Source organism: Podarcis cretensis, assembly GCF_951804945.1.
Source record: "Podarcis cretensis genome assembly, chromosome: Z".
In the NCBI taxonomy this organism is placed as follows: Eukaryota; Metazoa; Chordata; class Lepidosauria; order Squamata; family Lacertidae; genus Podarcis; species Podarcis cretensis.
In genome coordinates, this window is record NC_137184.1 from 38721302 (window position 1) to 38740595 (window position 19294).

The window sequence follows — 19294 nt, forward strand, 5'->3', positions numbered from 1 at the left end:
AACCTGAGGTACCACTGTATCTTCATTTCAAAGCAATAACTGCTGGCAGTGTTGAGCACTAATGTAGGGATCAGCAATTAGATGACCTTGAAGCAAATCCCACTGACTAGAGGAATTTCACTTGGCCTCTTAAGTTGTTAACTTTACGGCAGGGCCATAGCTCACTAGTAGATGATGATGATGATGATGATGATGATAATGATGATGATAATAATAATAATAATAATAATAATAATAATAATTTATTATTTCTACCCTGCCCATCTGGCTGGGTTTCTCCAGCCACTCTGGGCGGCTTTCAACAGAACATTAAAAACAAAGTAAAACTTCAAAAATTAAAAACTTCCCTAAACAGGGCTGCCTTCAGATGTCTTCTAAAAGTCAGACAGCTGTTTATTTCCTTGACATCTGATGCAAGGGCGTTCCACAGGGTGGAGCATGTGCTTTACATGCAGAAGGTCCCAGGTTAAATTCTCAGCATCTCCAAGTAGGTATGAGAGGCACAAACCCAGCCTGAAACCTTAAACAGTTGCTGCCAGTCACTGGCTGCAAGAAAGATGGCAGGCAATGGGGAACTGATTGAAGGCAGATTGGGGGTGCCTACCACTGTGCCTACCCCGTACATTTCAGGGTAGCTGATATGGGGGTGGGGAACCATTAGTTGCCTAGGACACTGGAGAGCAGCTTCCAGTCAAAGTAGACAACCCTGAACTATATGGACAAACAGTTCAACCTGCTCTAAGGCAGTTTTCTGTGTTCCTATGTTAGAGCATCCCCAACATTCTGATGCACAGAGAGAATTCCTGAATACATAGGTTCCCTGCATTCACTTTAGTAGATCTGCCATTTTTCTTGGATTCTTTTCTCATGGAGAAAAGTCATAGGCCAGTGATAGAATGCCTGGCGTACAAATGACCCCTTCCAGTTAAATAGACCTCAGGGTAGCATTGTTCACAATGATTCTTGCCTTGGAGAGCTGCTGCCAACTGGAGTGGGAAATACTGACCTTTACACATTCATATCCTCAGAAGAACACATCTGCTGCCCATTCAGTATAAGTTAAGAGGAGGGCAGAAGAGCACACAAGTATCACCTTTCCATGTGCCTGGTGATTGTTGGTGCAAAATAGGACAAAAGGCAGGTTAGCCAGAAGTAGATGGAGACACAGCTGATGGCAGGCAGAAACAACTACTGTATTTTTCGCTCTATAAGACACACCAGACCACAAGACGCACCTAGTTTTTGGAGGAGGAAAACAAGAAAAAAAATATTCTGAATCTCAGAAGCCAGAACAGCAAGAGGGATCGCTGCGCAGTGAAAGCAGCTCTTGCTGTTCTGGCTTCTGGGATAGCTGCGCAACCTGCATTCATTCAATAAGATGCACACACATTTCCCCTAACTTTTTAGGAGGGAAAAAGTGAGTCTTATAGAGCAAAAAATATTGTAATTCTAGGTTTTGTCCTCATCCTCCTCCATACTGAGTTTTTCAGGGTCAAGAGTGAGGAGGAGGAGGAGGAGGAGGAGGAGGAGGAAGCAGGCAATTGTGCCAACCACCTGAACTGGGTGCAAGTAAGAAAACAGGCAAGTAGGGGCTGGGTGAGGGCAGACTGAGGTTGATGGGGCAGGACCCCATTTGCCCTGATGGAGAAGCCTCCACTGGAAAGAACATATCAACATCTCATTAGGGCTGTGAAAGACACCCTGCCTAAAACCCTGGACAGCTGCTCCCAGTCAGTGTGGACAGTACTGGTATGGAATGGGCTAGCGATCTGACTCAGTGGAGAGCAGCTTTCTATGTTCCTATGTACTTTGCCCTTTCCTTTCCACAGCAAGTGCTCAACAAATCACCTTCTTTAGTATTCAGCATCTTTTGGAATTAAAGTGTAAACACACTTATTTTAATGATCTGTAGTTCCCTGCAGCACACCAGTTCTGAATTTAACAGAATATTTATCGGAATGCATCACAAGATTTGCACCCCACAGCTGAGGTCGCAGACTTGTCATATCAATATGATATACATAGTTCCCCTGTGTGTGTTTCATTCCGCAAATGCGATTACATTAATGCCACACTGCCAACAGGGTCTCGACCCACAGCCATTATTCCAAAAGGAAGCAAAATTGGTTCAAAATGGTTCTCACAGATGGATTTGCAAAGGAAAGACAATTCCGAGAATCATCAGGCATGTGGTGACTAATATAATAGCAGCTGTGTGGTTTTTAGCTTATGTTTTATGTGCCATCTTCATTAGAAATCCGAGAGAGAGAGAGAGAGAGAGGGAGGGAGGGCGGTTTCACTTTTGGTGGTATATAGACTTTGGATTCTGGAAGGCTGCACCCACTACACAACCTCAGAAAGTAAATCTTAAGAACACTTCACATATTACAAAGAAAGGGGAGCAGAACTGCAGCCATTGGCCCTGCCCTTGACGCTTATTCAGCATGTGCAGACTTCATGTGCAAAGTATATCCAGACTCTTTAGGAGCTAGGAGGGACCACTGGACTGGTGCATATGTAGGTTGCACTTAGGAGAAGACTACAGACATTAATTAATCCACTCTCCTTTCTCTGGCCATGGCCATTCTAACATGCAGTGTGAATGCCTTATTTAGCCAGAGGGACCTATTCATTTTGTTGTGCAACCTTGCAAGGGCCACATGCCAGTGGCAGGCAGGGAAAGCAAAACAAACCAGAACAGCAAATGTGAATTTCACCTTCATACAGCAGGCTAGTTTCTATACAAACTCACACACCTCTCTCAGTTCCCCACCCACAAGAGCAGGAGGCATGATCAGAGCTCAAGGACACATTCCAGCCAGTCAAAAACAAAGCAAGGAGGTGAAGGAGTGTGAGTTTGGAGGAGGTGTGGCCTAGGTGACCCTGGGAGTGAAACAGAGAATCCTAGGGGGCACATGTGGCTTCTGGGCCTGAGGTTCCCTATCCCTGATGTAGCATGTCCTAGGCAGCCCAATGTTTATTCAGAAGATAAGCCCCATTGAGCTGAGTAGGACTAAGGACACAAACACACCATACAATTAAATCTGTATTATACTACTTTAAACAAGTCATGGCTCCCCCTTTAGAATCTTATGAACTGTTAAGAGTGCTGAAAGTTGTCAGGAGACCCCCATTCCTCTCACATAACAATTCCCATGGTTCCCTGGGAACAGAGATTACTTGTTAAAACACTCCAGAACTGTAGCTCCGTGAGGGGAATAGGGATCTCCCAACAACTCTCAGCACCCCTAGCAGATTACGGTCTACAGGATTCTTTCTGACAGAGGTTGGATGGCCACCTGTCATGGATGCCTTAGTTGACATTCCTTAGTTGACATTAGTTGACTAGGTTATCTTGGGGTCCCTTCCAACTTTACAATTCTATGTGATTCTAGATCCCAGGCGTTGCAAACTTTGTATGACAAATCGGGTTAGCAAAAGCAGAACTCCACAGCGCCATCTGGTGTCACAGCATTATAATGCATATACAAAGACATATAAAGCGCTTTTTCTTTGCCAATGTAGCTGTGTCCTCAGACAATGTTGGGACCTTGCCACCTTCCTGAGGTACCACAGTGAAAGACTTAAAGCTGATGGTCTGTGATGTTTTGTTAGGGAAGGGGTTGGGGGTTGGTTGCGTTTACTTAAACCAGGGGTGAGGAACGTTTTTGAGCTAAAGAATTTCTGGGGCAACCTTCTATGAGCCACAGACCTGGGCTGTGCAGAACCAGGGGCAAAAGTGAGCAGGTCGATGAATGGGAAAGCTAGCTTTGTACAGTAAGCTAGTTTCTATACACGCACATACAGACCTCTACATCCTCCATCCAGGCAAGCAAGCAAGAGGCACTATCAGAGTTCAATGGCACATTTCAGCAAGGGAGATGTGATGTGATGCAATGCCAGTGAGCAGGGTCTCATTGGGTCCTTTTGGGCCTGAGGTTCCCCACCCCTTCTTTAAGCACTCTGATGCTTGCAAGACATGCAACACTTTGCAGGGGCCTAGGCTGATCTGTCACAGGTGGGAGAACTGTAGGGGGAGCATGGATGGCCCAACCGACAAGGTTTGCCACATCGCACCACCTTCTCCTGAGGACTTCTATTTGGTGCTAAGGTCTCTGCCCAACAAAGCAGAGAGATTCTGGGTGCATTTGCAATCATGCGTTTGCAATACACTGGTCCTCAACTGGAGAACTGGAAGCACATGACCTCATGTGGATGGAAGCAGCACTGCAGTGACTTTTTTTTTTCTGTCAGAGGAGGAAGGAAAGCAAACAAAAGAGGGCAGATCTACATGCAGCAGGGTTACGCATATAATACATTTACAAAACAAAAACTGGGCCCATGCTAGCAGAGTCCTGTGTTCAGAAACACTAAAGACCACTTCCATAATAATTAAGTCTTATAATCATTTTTCCATTAGCAGTTCCAGGAACATCAGTGTGACACTGTATTTGAGTCTTGTTATTATTATTATTGAGGGGAAATTCATGGAACAGGTCTCGGTGTTTCGATTTCTGGGAATGGAGTTGCAAGATGACCTATCCTGGGGAGAAAACAGCAAAGGCCTAATGAAGAGAGCACAGCAGAGGTTTTATTTTCTGAGAATCCTCCAGAAAAACAATCTCTCGAAGGACCTGTTGATGGCATTTTACCATTGTACTGTGGAGAGTGCATTAACTTATGGTCTGTGTGTATGGTTTGAGAGCTGAGCGGCCAGGGGAAAAACAATGCTGTCCAGGTTTGTAAAGACTGCAGAGAGAATAATTGGGTGCACTCTTCCTACCTTAGATCAAATTTATGCTTCCAGGTGCCATAAGAAAGCTGCAGAGATAGCGCAGGATAGTGCGCACCCCAGAAATGATCTCTTTCAGTTTCTGCCTTCTGGAAGAAGGTATAGGGTTACAAACACTAGGACTAGCCGCCTGAGAAACAGTTTCTACCCAAATGCGATTTTGGTTTTAAACGCAGTGTAAGGAGTCTCTATGGGAGTATATTGTATTTAAAAATAGTGTATCAGAGTTTTTAGTGGGCTAACTAGGTTGGGATAGCTGGGATAGCAGGCTTGTTAGGTTTTGAATGTTTTATATAGATTTTTCAATTTCGTTGTTCTGTATGGGACAATGACAATAAAGATTATCGAATCGAGTTGCTGCTTATAACCTACCAAGTATTTTATTTCTGCAATCACAATCTGCTTCCCCCCCCCCCCCTTTAACTCAGCACATGCTTCAGGAAGGGTAGAGACCTTGTTTCTAGACATTGGGTAATACGTAAGCAATGCCTATATTAGGAGCCACTGACCTCTTTTTTATGACATTGGCCACATTTTGAGCAAGGGCTGCATTCCCACCCTCTCCCAGATCAGCACGTCCCCACCCAAAGACAAAAAAGATGAAACACATGTGTGTGCGCACGCACACACACACACGAGAGAGAGAGATTCTACAAGGGTTCTGGGTCAAAGTTAGAACCAATATAATTAATCTGAATCACACACAAAAAAAAACCTTAGAGTTGAAAGAGGATATGAGAAAGAGTGGCACTTTTCCAACTTCCTCCTTCAACCGTATGTACTTTTGAAAGGAGAAGAAAGTAACCCCCCTTGCTACCTTATGACCATGGGGACAGTGACAGGGGATGCTCAGAGATTCCATAGCTGCATAGCCACCACAGTGCCAACATGTGCTAAGTTGCCAACTCCTGGTCTAGATTTGTCACAGAATCCAAAGAATCAGGGTCAGCTCAAGCATTAAGTGGCCCTGAACAATGTGCCCTCTCAGCACTGCCTTCCATCAGTGGACATCTTGCTGCAGTAGCAGTGCTCCGCACAGCACTGGCCAGCTGTGCCTAGCTACCCTTGTATTTTTCCACATGCAATACGACCCCAGGTCAAGAGCACTGTGAGAAACTTTAAGGGCAACTAGATCTTGCTAACCGATGGTGATCAAAACCAGGGGCAAGGCCTGAAAAAGCACAAAAGAGGCAAGCATTAGCAATGAGCCCTGCCAAAGTCTGGGGTCCTGGCAACTGTTCATGGATGCTAAGTGATGCAGAAAAGACCCTGCAGAGGTATCTTTGTGCATGAGGAGGAGACTACGCAAGGCGTCTTTCTGATAAGGGAATAGTGATTCAAGGCTCCACATGGCTCCCTGCCCTCCTTCTCCATTTCAAGCTGTCCAGGGGTTCTTATAATGCAAGTGTAAGCAATTATAGGGGGCGGGGGAGAGATACAGGTTTCATTTTCAGCTGCACACTCAGCTGTTCTTGACACAGAATTGCTTTAGAATGAGGCTCTCTCTATTGATGCACAGTGTGTACCCAGATCCTCCCTACAGATAGAGATTAACATCACCCATGATGATCAAACACCTGCCAAGTGTGTCTTTGGAATGCAGAAAATGTGATTTTCGTGCTCAGGCTCCACACGGGCTCATCCTTGTCTTTCCTCCTCCTGTAGTGGAAGCGCTCTGTGTTGTTTTCAAGGATGCATCTCCTCTTCTGCCATGCTTCTTATTAATATTTCACACCTGGAAATGGTCTGTTATGGCAGCTTCACGACTACAACACAGGCGCCGGCTCTTCCTATATTGACTGGAACTTCCTAAAAAACAACAACCAGAATGTGCTCTGTTAACTCCACCTAACATGCCATTCTGAATCAGTGGGAGGGGGACTGCTGCCCTTTGGATGTCAAACCCAAACTCCATCTGGGTTCCAGGCCAAGGATGGTGGGAGCCCAGCATCACCTCGAGGGTGAAAGTTTCCCCAGCCATGATCTAAATTAATTAAGAACAGCATATAATTTCCCTCTAAAAACTACAGTCATACCTCGTGTTGCATTAGGTTCATGTTGGGTCTTTTTGGCTTGCGAACACAGCAAACCCTGCACGCATACGCAGAAGCGTTCTGCACGCTTCGCACATGCGCAGAACTGCTCTATCGTGCTCCGCGCTTGCACAGAAGCGCCACTCTAGTTGTGGACTGTTTGGGGTGCAAACGGCACCCCAGAACAGATAGTGTCCACAACTAGAGATACCACTGTATATTGCTATTGCTAGGGCTATTGTTAGGGTGTTAAAGGAGGGGTACTTTTTGGGGAATCCCTGAAAGATGGCCATCCAACATCTGCTTTAAAACTGCTGCTTATCTATTAATTGCCTTACAGAGTAACATAGACAAAAAGGTAGATCCCTGCCCCAAGACCCTTACAATGTAAGCTTTGACAGAGGGGGGGGGAGGAAGACTTGGGCAAAGTAACTAATATGGGAGAAATACAGTTACACACACTAAAGTTCAGTTTCTGTGCAGAGTAATGACTTGTACCAGAGACTTTACAGAATAATTGCACTTGAGTTGTCTTGGGAGTCAGGCTTAAGCAGAAGGGGCAGCCAGGGATAATGGGTGTAAACATTTGAGGGAAAGGGAGACCCTAGAGCAGCTGGGGTTGGTACATCTGGAAGAGCAATAGAGACAGGTGGGCATTCCTTGGTTAGTGGCAATAGGCAAGACGGTGTTGTGTAGTGTAGCTGTAAGCAGGCTAGACTCACTCAGCCATGAAGCTCCTCAGGTGACCTTTGGCTAGCCACCATCTTCTCGACATAATTTATCCCACAGGGTTGTCGTGAGAACAAAAAGGGGAGGTTAGGAGAACCATGTAAAGAAGCTTGAGCTACTTGGAGGGAAAGCAGGATATAAATGCAATAACAAGCAAATTACCTCTATCCATTCATTGTTTTGTGCATCATAAGATTCCACCGTATCCAGGTAGGTTTGTCCATCGTAACCACCCACTGCGTACAACCTGTCTCCAAGAGGACAGATCCCAACAGCATCACGGGGTACGCTCAAAGGTGCTACAGTGGTCCAAGTGTCTGTTTTCGGATCATACCTAGAGTATTTATGTAGATCTTTGCAGTTATTAGTAGAATAGATAAGTAAATAAAATAACTAAGCTTAAATGCCTCCTTCAGCTGCAGTACCCCATTGGAAGGGGCCATTTTGGTGATTTGGGCATGGGAAATTGAAGAGGGTGAATTAAATACCCAGTAGCATTCATCCTCATCTCTTATACTACATGCTACTTTCTCTTCCCCCTCCCCACACCTGCAAAGTTCCTTCTGTTTCTTCCTCTCTAGACAGGACATGTCACATCCCACTTGTGCCCTCACTCTGATTTGGGTTCAGGGTAGAATAATCAGAGTGAAGGCAGGAAAAGGAAGCAACGTTTGCCATCTGGGGAGGAAGGAATCGATGGCATTGGGGCAGTAGGTATACCTAGCAGCAGCAAAGATTAATCAAAGAGAAAACAAAGGCATCCAGATTAACAGGCAGGAGTGACACTGCTTTGGGAAAACTTCCCCCACACCCGGTGCCCCAAATCTGAGCTGGTAAAGGTTCTCAAGACTCCATATTGAGCCATGAGGAAGAAATATAATCATGCTTCCTGCAGCCACAAGATGGCACTCTTGACTTATGATCTAGTCCTTTCTTCTTAGTCACAATATAAAATGACTGAGTTGAAGCATGCAGGAGCAACAGTGACAGCCAATCACCCATTCTTTTCTCCCTTTCCATTTAGAGGACATCAAGCAAATGTCTCCAGAAAAAGCCAAGCATTTATTGTTGTTATTATTATTACTATTTGCTGGGTGGCTATAATAATTCATAGAAATGTTTTAGTCTGTGCACGCTTTAAGGAATTTTAGGTATCAGCAAGCTGCCTTTTGAAGAAATTGATGGATTCTTAGTATAGAAGCCTTTTGCAGTTTAATAAATCAAAGCTACCATTCATTGTTAGATGGAAAGTGTGCATACAGCATACATTTGGAATTAAGAGAAGCAGCATTTGCTTCAGATAAATCAGGGGTGGGAAACCTCAGGCCCAAATTCAGACCTCCAAGCCTCCCTGCCTGGGCCTCAGGACTTCTCCCCTATCTGCCACTGACTCTGTTTTGCATCCTCCTTGAGTGTTTTTGCCTGCCTTGAATATGCCCTCAGATACGGATCATGCTTCTCGCTACCATAGAAGGAAAATAAAGAAGAGTGTGTGCATGTGTGTAGGACCTAGCCTACTGTATAAATGTCGATTTTATATGCATTGTTGCTTTTGGTCCTCAGAGCCGTCTTTCCTGTTGGGTTTACTGGCACGTTGCACCAGGGCGCTGGTCTCTCAGGGGCATCCCAGTGAGTGGGGGAGCTGCATAGCTTTGCCGGCAGCCTCTCCTTTCCCTCCATGGCTGCCAGCTGTGCCCCGTCAACCATATGGCTGGCAGGCGTGCAGCTTGCCTCCCAAGCCTCCACAGGTAGAGAGTGATCCCCGCAGAGGCTTGGGAAAAGGTTGACAACTCTGGGAAAGGGGGGGGGGCGCTGGAGGGATCTTTGCACCACGGCGCTGGATATGCTTAAGACTGCCCTGATCTGGATATGCTTAATACGGCCCTGCCCACGTATGTGGCTTCCAGAAAGTTCCACACCTCCAATAAGAATCTATAAATTTACAAAGCGGCACACAGGTACAGTACAATCACTTCCCTAATTTTAACTTTCATTCTTTGGGAGGCCCTCCAACTGCATCCCTAATTTTCTAAATTACTTTCTCTGGCGAATAAATGCAGCATGTTGTTTAAACCTAAAACATCTGTTTCGATGCACAAAGGAAGATTTCAATCATTTAATTCCTTTATGCGGTGTGGCATAATGGTTACAGCATGAGACGGTGACCAGACCCCCACCTGGGCATGAACCTCACTGGGGTGACGTTGGACCAGTCACCTTCTCTCATCCTGAACTACCTCATAGGGTTGTTGTGGGGATAACGTTGGAGTTGGGGAATATTGTATGTCACCTTGACCTCCTTGAAGAAAAGGAGGTTTATATACATGCAGTAACAATTTTTAAAAACGCCCCTACCTTTCTACGCAGTCCGAAAGCCGAGAACAGTGATTCGAAGCAGGAGCATCATGGCCACCCACGGCATAGAGAAACCCGTTGTAGGTTGCAACACCAACCCCTCCACGCCGCTTTGACATGGATGCACACATGCTCCACTTGTTTGTGTGGGGGTCAAAGCACTCCATGGATTTCAAGCAGGAGCTGCCGTCTCGCCCGCCAACAGCATACAACCTATAACAGCAGGACAAGCAAGACATGAAGGAATCTTGTCTAATTGCCCACATTTTGAAGGAAGGACGCAGGAAGCATGCCATCGGTTCATCTTGCTCTACAACAACAATGTAGAATATGTGGCCCTCCAGATGTTGTTGAACTCCCATCAGGTGTTGCCAGCATGGCCAATACTTAAGGGTGATTGGGGGGGGATGCAGTACAACAACATCCAAAAGGCCAAAGGTTCTCCATCTCTGGTCTACATTGAGTGGCAGTGTCTCTTCAGGGTTAATCATAGAATCATAGTAGAGCTGGAAGCATAGCTGTCAACTTTCAGATTTGGAAATAAGGGATCAGCAGCCTCAAAAATAAGGGATCAGTAGCCTCACCTGTCCCGGGGAGCCTTAAAAATAAGGGATCAGCAGCCTCATCTGTCCCAGGGACAGTCTACAGGATATCTAACTGTTAAGTTGTGGGTGAACATATCAGACGACACAGCGATTCTTCAAACAGCTCTTGTTTATTCTCAGGCCAGGACAGAACTGAACTGAAGGGTTCAGTCAGCCTGCTTATATAGAGCTCCAGTACAACGTAACTGTAACAATTTTCTAAAACTATCCAATCACTGAAAGTCACTTTCGATCCCTTATTTGCATAACTATCTACAGTATCCCCCTGCTGGCCCAGGGTGAGAACTTCAGCACATAACACTAACAATCCGAGATAGCAGCGGGAAGCAGCGGGAAACGGCACTGGAATAAGGGAATTTCCCGCAAAAAGGGGAAGGTTGACAGCTATGGTTGGAAGAGACACTGAGGGTCATCTTGTTTGACCCCCTACGATGCAGCTATCCCATACAGGGATCAAACCTGAAACCTTGGCATTATCAGCCCCATGGTCTAATCAATTGAGCTTATCTCTGAGTGTTATACATACTTGCTGTTCAGTGCTGCAACCCCCACAGTGCTCCTTGGTGTTGCCATGCTAGCGACGTAATTCCACTGCCGGGCCTGAGGGTCCCATCTTTCCACCGTGTTGAGGTAACTCCATCCATCGTGGCCTCCCACCGCATACATTGGCCCTTCAAGCATTGCTACACCTTTGGATGAAAATCAGAGTTGGGAGGAAAGTAGTAGATATTAATGTAGAGGCACATCTGTTTAATTATGTATTCGTGTTCCCCACCTACACCCCGCCATCCACCCAGTAGAGCCATATGGTGGATAACTGGCACAACAATCACACAACAAAACACAGCACTGAAATTCATGCAACAATACAGGACAAGGAATCTCTGGGGCTGTGAACAGCCTGTGAAGCTTCATGGCTATGGAGTAGGGATGGGTGGAATAGTCTTCACTTGGCTACCATGTCTGTTTCATACAGTGCATTCCATCCCATTTTAACTCTGTGTGTGTACTCAAAACATTCTCTTTGTAATAATTGCAGTGAAGAGGAGGGCTGGGAAAGCCCAGTAACACACATAGTTCTGACTTCCACCAACGCTGGATCCGAGTTGTTGTGTTTAAGCTATGATAGGAAAGCTCTTACTGTGATCATTGAATCACAGTGGTCCATTCACACATGCATCTAGGGATGGCTAGGAATACATAGGGATGGCTAGGAATACATAGACGTGTTCTCAAGGTATGGGTAGACCTGTTCTCAGTTAGAGGTCTCTGGAGAATCATTGCACGGCAAGTGCATGTTTAATGTGTGACAAACTGTCATTGCCAGTTTAAGTAGAAGATAGTTTTGCAAGTGCGCTTACCTAAACCATGCCTGTGGGTTGACATTGGGGGCATCACAGTCCAGGCTTTGGTTACTGGATTGAAACATTCAACTGTATTGGATGTTTTCAGGCCATCTCTTCCTCCTACAATGTACAGCTTGTTGTCAATCACAGCAACCCCGAACTGTAACCGCCTTCCATTCATGGTTCCAATTTGGATCCAGCTGTTTGTCCTCAAGTCATATTTCTCAATGGTGGTAGTGCCTGTTGAAAATATATGAATAGTGAATTTGAAGGAGAATCTTACAGAATAGTGGTGGCAATGGAATATTCATGAACATTCAGTGATATCACTGACACTGTTTGGAGATAATGAGCAGCCAATTTTAACCACTTATATAACTGAGATATCTTGAGAATTTGTACATGGAAAGTATTTGTGCTTGAAATACATGGAAGTGCAAGGCACCATTAAATATTTGATGGTTAAGAAGTTTTTTTAGAGTTCGCTTCAAGGATAGGAACTAGTCAAAATTCTAAAATAATGGTGTGGCGATGTGTACCAGTGACAAGTAACAGAGTGTGGAAAATGAACTACATGCATGCAGAAATAGGCTGGAAAAGTAGAGTGGTAAATACCCAAGACTTGTACCTTGTAGCTAGGGGTATATTCACAGACTGAGTGGTGCATGGTGTTTTTTAATCTTTTTGTAAAGGGATAAAAAAAAGAGAGAGAGCAGGATCAGGCCAACCAGATGTCTATGTGAAGCCCACAAGCAGGGCCTGAGAACAGCAGCCATCACAAATAGTAGGCACTGATATTCTTATCCTCCTGAATTTCTCTTTTAAATCCACCCTAGTTGGTGGCAATTCCATTGTTTAACAGTGTAAAGAAGTATTTTCTTTTGTCTTCCAACATTCAGCTTCATTGAGTGTCCCTGTATTCTGGGGTTATGAGAAAGGGACAAAAAACTTTACTCTGTCCACTTTCCCTGACATCCATAATTTTACCGACTTCTATAATTTCATCTCTTACCTGCCTTTTCTCTAAACTAAAATGCCCCAGAAGTTGTAACCTTTCCTCAAAGGGAAGTTGCACCAATCCCTTGATGGTTTTGCTTGCCCTTTTCTGAACCTTTTCCAGCTCTACAATATCCTTTCTGAAGTGAGGCAACCAGTGTTGCTATTTTCAACTGTGAAATTCCAATTAATTCTAATTCATTCCACTCCTGTCCATTCAATTCTAAAGGTCAGCCACTAAAGCAAAGATCTTAAGGCTCGGACTTCAGCTTCAATCTCCTATGTGTCCATTATGATTGCACAAGAAACACAATGCAATCCAAACCATTTTCTCCCCTTCATCCTGAGGATCTAAAGTGCTGTGCTGCTTTTTTCCTCTCTTTTTTTACCTTGGGAGTGGTGTGAGCAACTGCATCTGAATAATGTTAATATTCATTCCATATAACGAAATGTAATATGGTGGCAAGACGGCGTGTTTGAAATTAGTTCAAACATCCAATCTTGCTAGCAATTTCTGCAGTAGCAAGTAACACTACAATCTCTTTGAATAATTGCTTTTCTGTGGGTTGTATGCTGTGGGGGTAAGGTTAAAGTTTCTGCAGGTAGCAGCGGAATATAAACCTATTCGTTCCCTTTTTTTAAAAAAAAAAAAAGTGTGGCACTTTAAAAGTGGCAGATGGAATCGGATAGGCTTTGGTTTATAGGTGAATTGCCTTATATTCCAGAGTTTACACCTGCATTCCCTGTTGAGGATTCAAAATACTGTATGCAGAATTAGCAATACCTGGTGAAAGGGGCACAGGGTCATAGCTTGGCAGTGCCAACAGATGCAAGGTGTAATATGGGGCAGGGCTTTTAGTGTGGCTACCCAGTTCAGTGGAGCATCGTTCTTGTCAAGATCCAACAGGTGCCAACTATCTGCATTTTCCAGAAACAATTTAAGACTTGCTCTGATGGGCTTTCCCATCGGGATGAATGGGTCTTTACCATGAGTGTCTACTTTGTATGTTTTTGTATTTTTATCTGTTTTAAAATATATTTGGTGTAAATTGCTTTGAGATAGTTGTTTATAATGATATTAATAAATCAGTAGTAATAATAATGTGAAGGTAGATTAGTAAACACAGGACGTTGCCTTCTAATTAAGGTGGGGTGGTTGGTGGTGATGGCGAGTATATTTAAATTATGGGCGTTCCACACACATTATGTCTCAAGGCAGTGTACAAAATGCAACACAATAAAAAATAAGCATACTTCCAGCTGGGAAACAAAAATGTCTTCAGCTGTTTCCCAAAGTGCAGATAGTGGTCACCTGTTATATCTCGACAGGAGTGATGTTCTTCAGAGTATATTTGAAACCTGAAGGAGAAGCCCCCTCACGGACCACAGTGGCCTGCTGAGTATATAATGGATAACTTGGTCTCTCAAGTCACCTGGTCCGGAGTTGTAGAGGGTCTTTTATGATAGTAACAACACCTTGAACCTGACCCAGTAGCAGATTGCCAGCGGTAGTTTGCCCTCACAAGCAACCTAGTCACCAGGTTTTGCACCAGCTGTAGCCCGCAGAGCCACTTCAAGGGTAGTCCTGCATAGAGCACATTGCAGTAATCCAGCTTTGCATGGACAACTGTGATCAAGCTATCCTGATCCAGGAATGGCCATAGCTGTCTTCCCAGCTGAAGCTGGTGAAAGAAGATGCAAGAGGGCAGGGCTCCTCTCGTAGTTGTGTAGAAGAGGTCACTACACTTGCTAAAATTCCCTTTCCTACACAACTATTTAAATACAGGGGCCCTGTCCTCTTTTGCATCTGCCCATCCTAGTCTGAATTGATCTCCCCATTCCAAGCCCAGTACTCTTTTCACCATCCCATGATGCCTGTGACGTGAAAATGTACTTGGAATTGTATAGGCAGTGCCTGGTAGCCTCTCAAAAGGCAAAGGGATTGTGGACTGAGCGATCTAGTAGTCAGAGCACAGCTTGCTAATATCGATCTTCTGTAGTTCATCTAAACTGTTGCCACAGTTGTTCTCATCCTCATCAATAATCTCCAATGGCCAATGATGGCTGGAGTCCAACATCTGGAGAGACCCAGATTCCCTATCCTGGCTTTGTATCAGGAGTAGCCAGTGGGTACCTGCCAGATGTTTTGGGCCATAGCTGTCATCATCTCCAGTCAGCATAATAAATGATTAGGGATAGTGGGAGTTGTAGTCCAAAACATTGGGAGAGCAGCATGCTGGCTACCCCATCCTTACATCCTTCCATGCTAACTACATTTATTGTGAACTAAGTTTTCATAGGCCAGAGGTCACTTTGTCAGTTTACCTTTAGTGGCATCCATACCCCCCACAGCATAGAGAGAGCCCACGGTGGACTTCCTAGGCTTAGTACGAGGACTCTGCATCATAGACCTCCTTTCTGGTAGCAGGTGATACTTCATTGCTTCCATGAGAAGTTTCTGGCACTCAAGGTCATCAGTGAACATGGGGCTGTTTTCCAGATCTGCTAATAGCTGAGACATACAAAGTCTTGGTGTTCATATTGATGTAATCAAAAGGTCATTTCTAGATATATCAGCCAAGTCTTTCTCCAGATGTTATGGGCCACAGGGCATCATAATAATTAGTGGGGACCCTGAGACAGCCATCGGAAATCCTCCTCGTGGCTGGTGTTGCTGCTACTGATCCTCCTCCTCTTCCACACCTGGAGCTGGCTAAGGGAGGAGAGGGTTGGCAAGTGGGCCAACAGGACCCAGGATTCAGGTTGCATGGGCTTCTGTGCATATCAGTTTGTACACACAGGACTAAACAAAATGTTGGAATTCAACTGCAATTTTGGGGAATGAAGTTGGCAGGTCAGCAGTGAACTTTCCTGCTGGTGCATGAACTCCAGTAGATGCCTAACCATGCTGACTCCTGGCTTGGGGAACTGCTGTCAAGCTTCCTACAACCAAATCCCACTTCCTATCATCCTCAACCTTCTTGTCATAGCTTGGAAGATTGTCTTCCATCTCTTATCCCCAGAATTTGACCTCCTCAATGCATTGCCAAAGCACTTCCCCATAGTCTGATGATCCTATGATACTATTTGGATGTCTGGATGGGGGAATTATAGGAAACAATTCCACTCGCAGTTTCTCACACAAGCACAGCCTGCTCTCCAGTGGGAGGTGCCATGTGATCTACCACCAGACCTGGCCAGCTTCTGCTCTCTGATGCCTCCAGCTTTGGCTCCAACCTAAGTGCCAGGATTGTTGACATATCCCTATTGTCTTCTAATGAAAGGAATACAGTCCCATTGTCATCCTTGGGGAGGGGGCCTTCCAACATTAAACTGAACTAATTGCCAGTGGAAGGTTTTTACTAGGTGCAAGCAATACCAAAGGTAAAAACATGGCTATTTACCCAACTTTTTTGTTAGAATGGTGCCCTCATTTGGCTGATATAACAAATATGTCAGCTTCAGTTATTATCCACATTTCCACATTAGACTGTGAGGGGTTCATCAACATTTTATTGAAAATGTATTCCAATATACACATTTTTATACTTTTCTACATCCCCCCCCCCAATCTTTACATTTTGCAAAGCAATTTCCCCTAATACAGTGCATTTTTTAATAAAAATCTATATATGCATTTGAAATATATGTGAGTATATGCATTTTTGCACATTACTTGGCTGGAGACCTTCATTGCAAAATTCATGCAAGTCTGAATTTCAAATATGGTTGTGTTTCAGTTCACATGCTGTTTCAGAAAATGCAGATTAGGTAGGCTTCACGTTTCAGTGTCATCTGAATCACTTAGTCCTAGTTGCTAGTGTAGGGTTTGATTTTCACATTAGGTGCATTTCAATGAAATATTATTTGAAATGTGATTGCTCGCTCCAGGATTGTGTGACCAATAAAGAGTAGGTTCAAAATAAGTTTAACAAAATAAAAATTAATAACAGTTGTAACAACAGGAGGTTTGGAGCTAAAAACTGTATCACAAAATCTAGGGAAGCACAAAATCAGGAGGATAATGATGTTTCAAGCCGCACATTTACTCTGGAGGTGTGGATCAGGTCAGTGTGCATAAGGATTCATAGAAATCAAATCTCTCAGGCATTCTATCCAGAGGCCTACCTGTGGGGGCAGCAAAGGCAATCGGATGTAGGAGAGAAGCATTCCGAGCTCCCGCTGCCTGGGTTGCAAGTCGTGCCGAACCCACAACATCAATGCCTTGAATATGGATTCTTCATCTGGGACATTGATGTCATCACTTGACAGGAGCTTAGCAATTTCACCAGCAGGCAGCAAGAGAAATTCCTGGTTCTTTATTACCTCAGTGAAGTGTTCCTAATGAAAGGAGTAAAACATAACTTAGCATGGCATCTGCATTTTACATATTTGTTCATTCATAGACTCATAGAATTGTAGACACTGAACATCATCTAGCCCAACCCCCAAGAATTTCATTCACCCTGCCTTTTATCCCGTATGAGCCTAGAGGCTCAGAGAGGATAGTATTGCAATTTCAAGTAGCCTACTTTTCTTTCTTCTAACTCTAGTGTCAGGGCCTGGCTGAACGCTGGGGAGTGGTGGCTGGATACTGAAGAGTGGGCGTCGGGAGAAGGAGGGTTGGAGACTGACTTGGAAGAAGGGGTCAGTGATCTGAGGGAGTCTGTAACAGCCAAGAGATTGAGAGTCAGTGGCAGGAGAAGATGCAGGATTGGAGGGCAAAGAACAGGTGCAGATGCAGGAGGAGTCAAGGGCATAGTCAAGGGCTTCCTCACCTCCTCCTCCTGCCCTCACCTCTCCTACTCCACTCTCTCCCAGGACCAGAAGAGGATTGAAGTGGGAGGAGCAGAAGCAGATTATATGCAGGTGGAGTCTTCACCTCTTTGCCTGCAACTCTAGTGGGGAAGATACTTAAGCTGAGATTGGGACAAGGCATCTCTGTTGTGGCAAATGCCTCATCGGGTGCATACCTAAGAGGAGCTGAGAGACACAGGGCTGTCTTCGCCTAACATATAAGGGCACTTGACAATAAAGAGATAACTCCTCACTCCATACCTTCCTTGCCTGACCCCAACTAAGTCTCTAGAGAAATATGCTTCAGCTGGAGTTCTGAGCTCTGGATGCAATATTTTTGCTAACATTTCTAGGATAAAGTAGGAGTGCAGAATTTCATTAATCAGTTATATGAACTGATTAAAAACTATGCAGAATTAATCCCTACTCAGATGCTATGAGCTTAAGAAATACCACAAGTTGTTTATAGTACAGTGGAACCTCAGGTTGCATACATAATCCTTGATGGAGGCACATCCGCAACCCGCAGCGTTCACATCCTGAAGCACCACGTCTGCGCAGGCGCCGCCACGATTTGGTGCTTCTGCACATGTGCAAGCACTGAAACCCAGAAGTAACCTGTTCTGGTACTTCCAGGTTTCCTGCGGTCCTTAATCCGAAAACACGTAACCTGAAGCATCCGTAACATGAGGTGTGACTGTAAATAGTTTCCTGCTTGTCGAAGCAAGTTTCCCAGGTAGGAAATAGTTCACATCAGTAACAACAAAGCTAAAATAATAATGATCTTTTCTAACATGACTTTTTAGAGGCTGCTTCATATATCCATTGAGTGGGAGATAGGGAAGTAGGGAAATAAGCGGGGCTGGCTGAGGGCACACCGAGGTTGGTGGGGCATTTCTCCATTTGCCCTAATGGCCCAGCATTCACTTAATTCCTGGTCTATCTAGAGCAGGCTTCCTCAACCTCGGCCCTCCAGATGTTTTTGGCCTACAACTCCCATGATCCCTAGCTAGCAGGACCAGTGGTCAGGGATGGTAGGAATTATAGTCTCAAAACATCTGGAGGGCCAAGGTTGAGGAAGTCTGATCTAGGGTAAGCATCCAGAAGTCTATGCAGCCAGTGCCTTGCACACCTTAATACCACCACAATGGGTCATAAAAATTCAGCAGCAGCGTGTACGCTCCAGTTTAACTCATCTTGGTGGCTTCAAAAACCATGGAAATTCTCTTATTTTGCTTCACAGGGATTTAAGCTGCTTTTGAATCAAACAGCAACTTGGGTTGAGCTTGTGCCCAGCCTCACATCACTTTCATTTCACATTTAGACCCAGGAATTGTTGCTCTTTGTGCATTTGAAGAGGTCCTCTTAACTCTTCCCCTCTGCAATATTTACACCTAGATTTTATTTCACAGCAGGCTTCCTCTTTCTCACCTCATGTCTCAATTGTTCCTTCCTCTGCTTTGAATCACTGGTGTATGGGCAACAGTGTATATGCTCTTCTCTTCTCCTCAGATTATAGATATTTTTCACATATCCGCTTGTTCCAGCTTCCGATCACACCCAGTCATTTGCTCCCTTTCTGAAAAGCACCACTGTGTTTTCCTTGCCACCAAAGGCATCAAACCCCACCCACAGCTAATG

At 44.7% G+C, this 19294-nt stretch overlaps 1 protein-coding gene across 3 annotated transcripts in view; it reads right to left on the reverse strand.

Moving 5' to 3' along the window:
* Window positions 1-2039: 2039 nt before the first annotated feature.
* Window positions 2040-19294, reverse strand: part of KLHL4 (kelch like family member 4) — a 42411-nt gene continuing 25156 nt past the window's right edge. The window contains exons 5-12 of one of the 3 annotated variants that reach the window (XR_013835121.1): window positions 16985-17197; window positions 15182-15368; window positions 11876-12100; window positions 11041-11203; window positions 9910-10122; window positions 7717-7888; window positions 5936-6601; window positions 2040-5856 (exon numbers count right to left, since the gene is read on the reverse strand). Coding sequence is in view for 2 of the 3 variants with exons in the window: in XM_079963000.1 (XP_079819126.1) it covers window positions 6542-6601; window positions 7717-7888; window positions 9910-10122; window positions 11041-11203; window positions 11876-12100; window positions 15182-15368; window positions 16985-17197 (1233 nt within the window). In the remaining variant the exon portion in view is untranslated. Of the gene's footprint in view, window positions 6602-7716; window positions 7889-9909; window positions 10123-11040; window positions 11204-11875; window positions 12101-15181; window positions 15369-16984; window positions 17198-19294 lie in introns of all 3 variants that reach the window. The other 2 variants (XM_079963000.1, XM_079963001.1) reach the window with 2 other exon arrangements.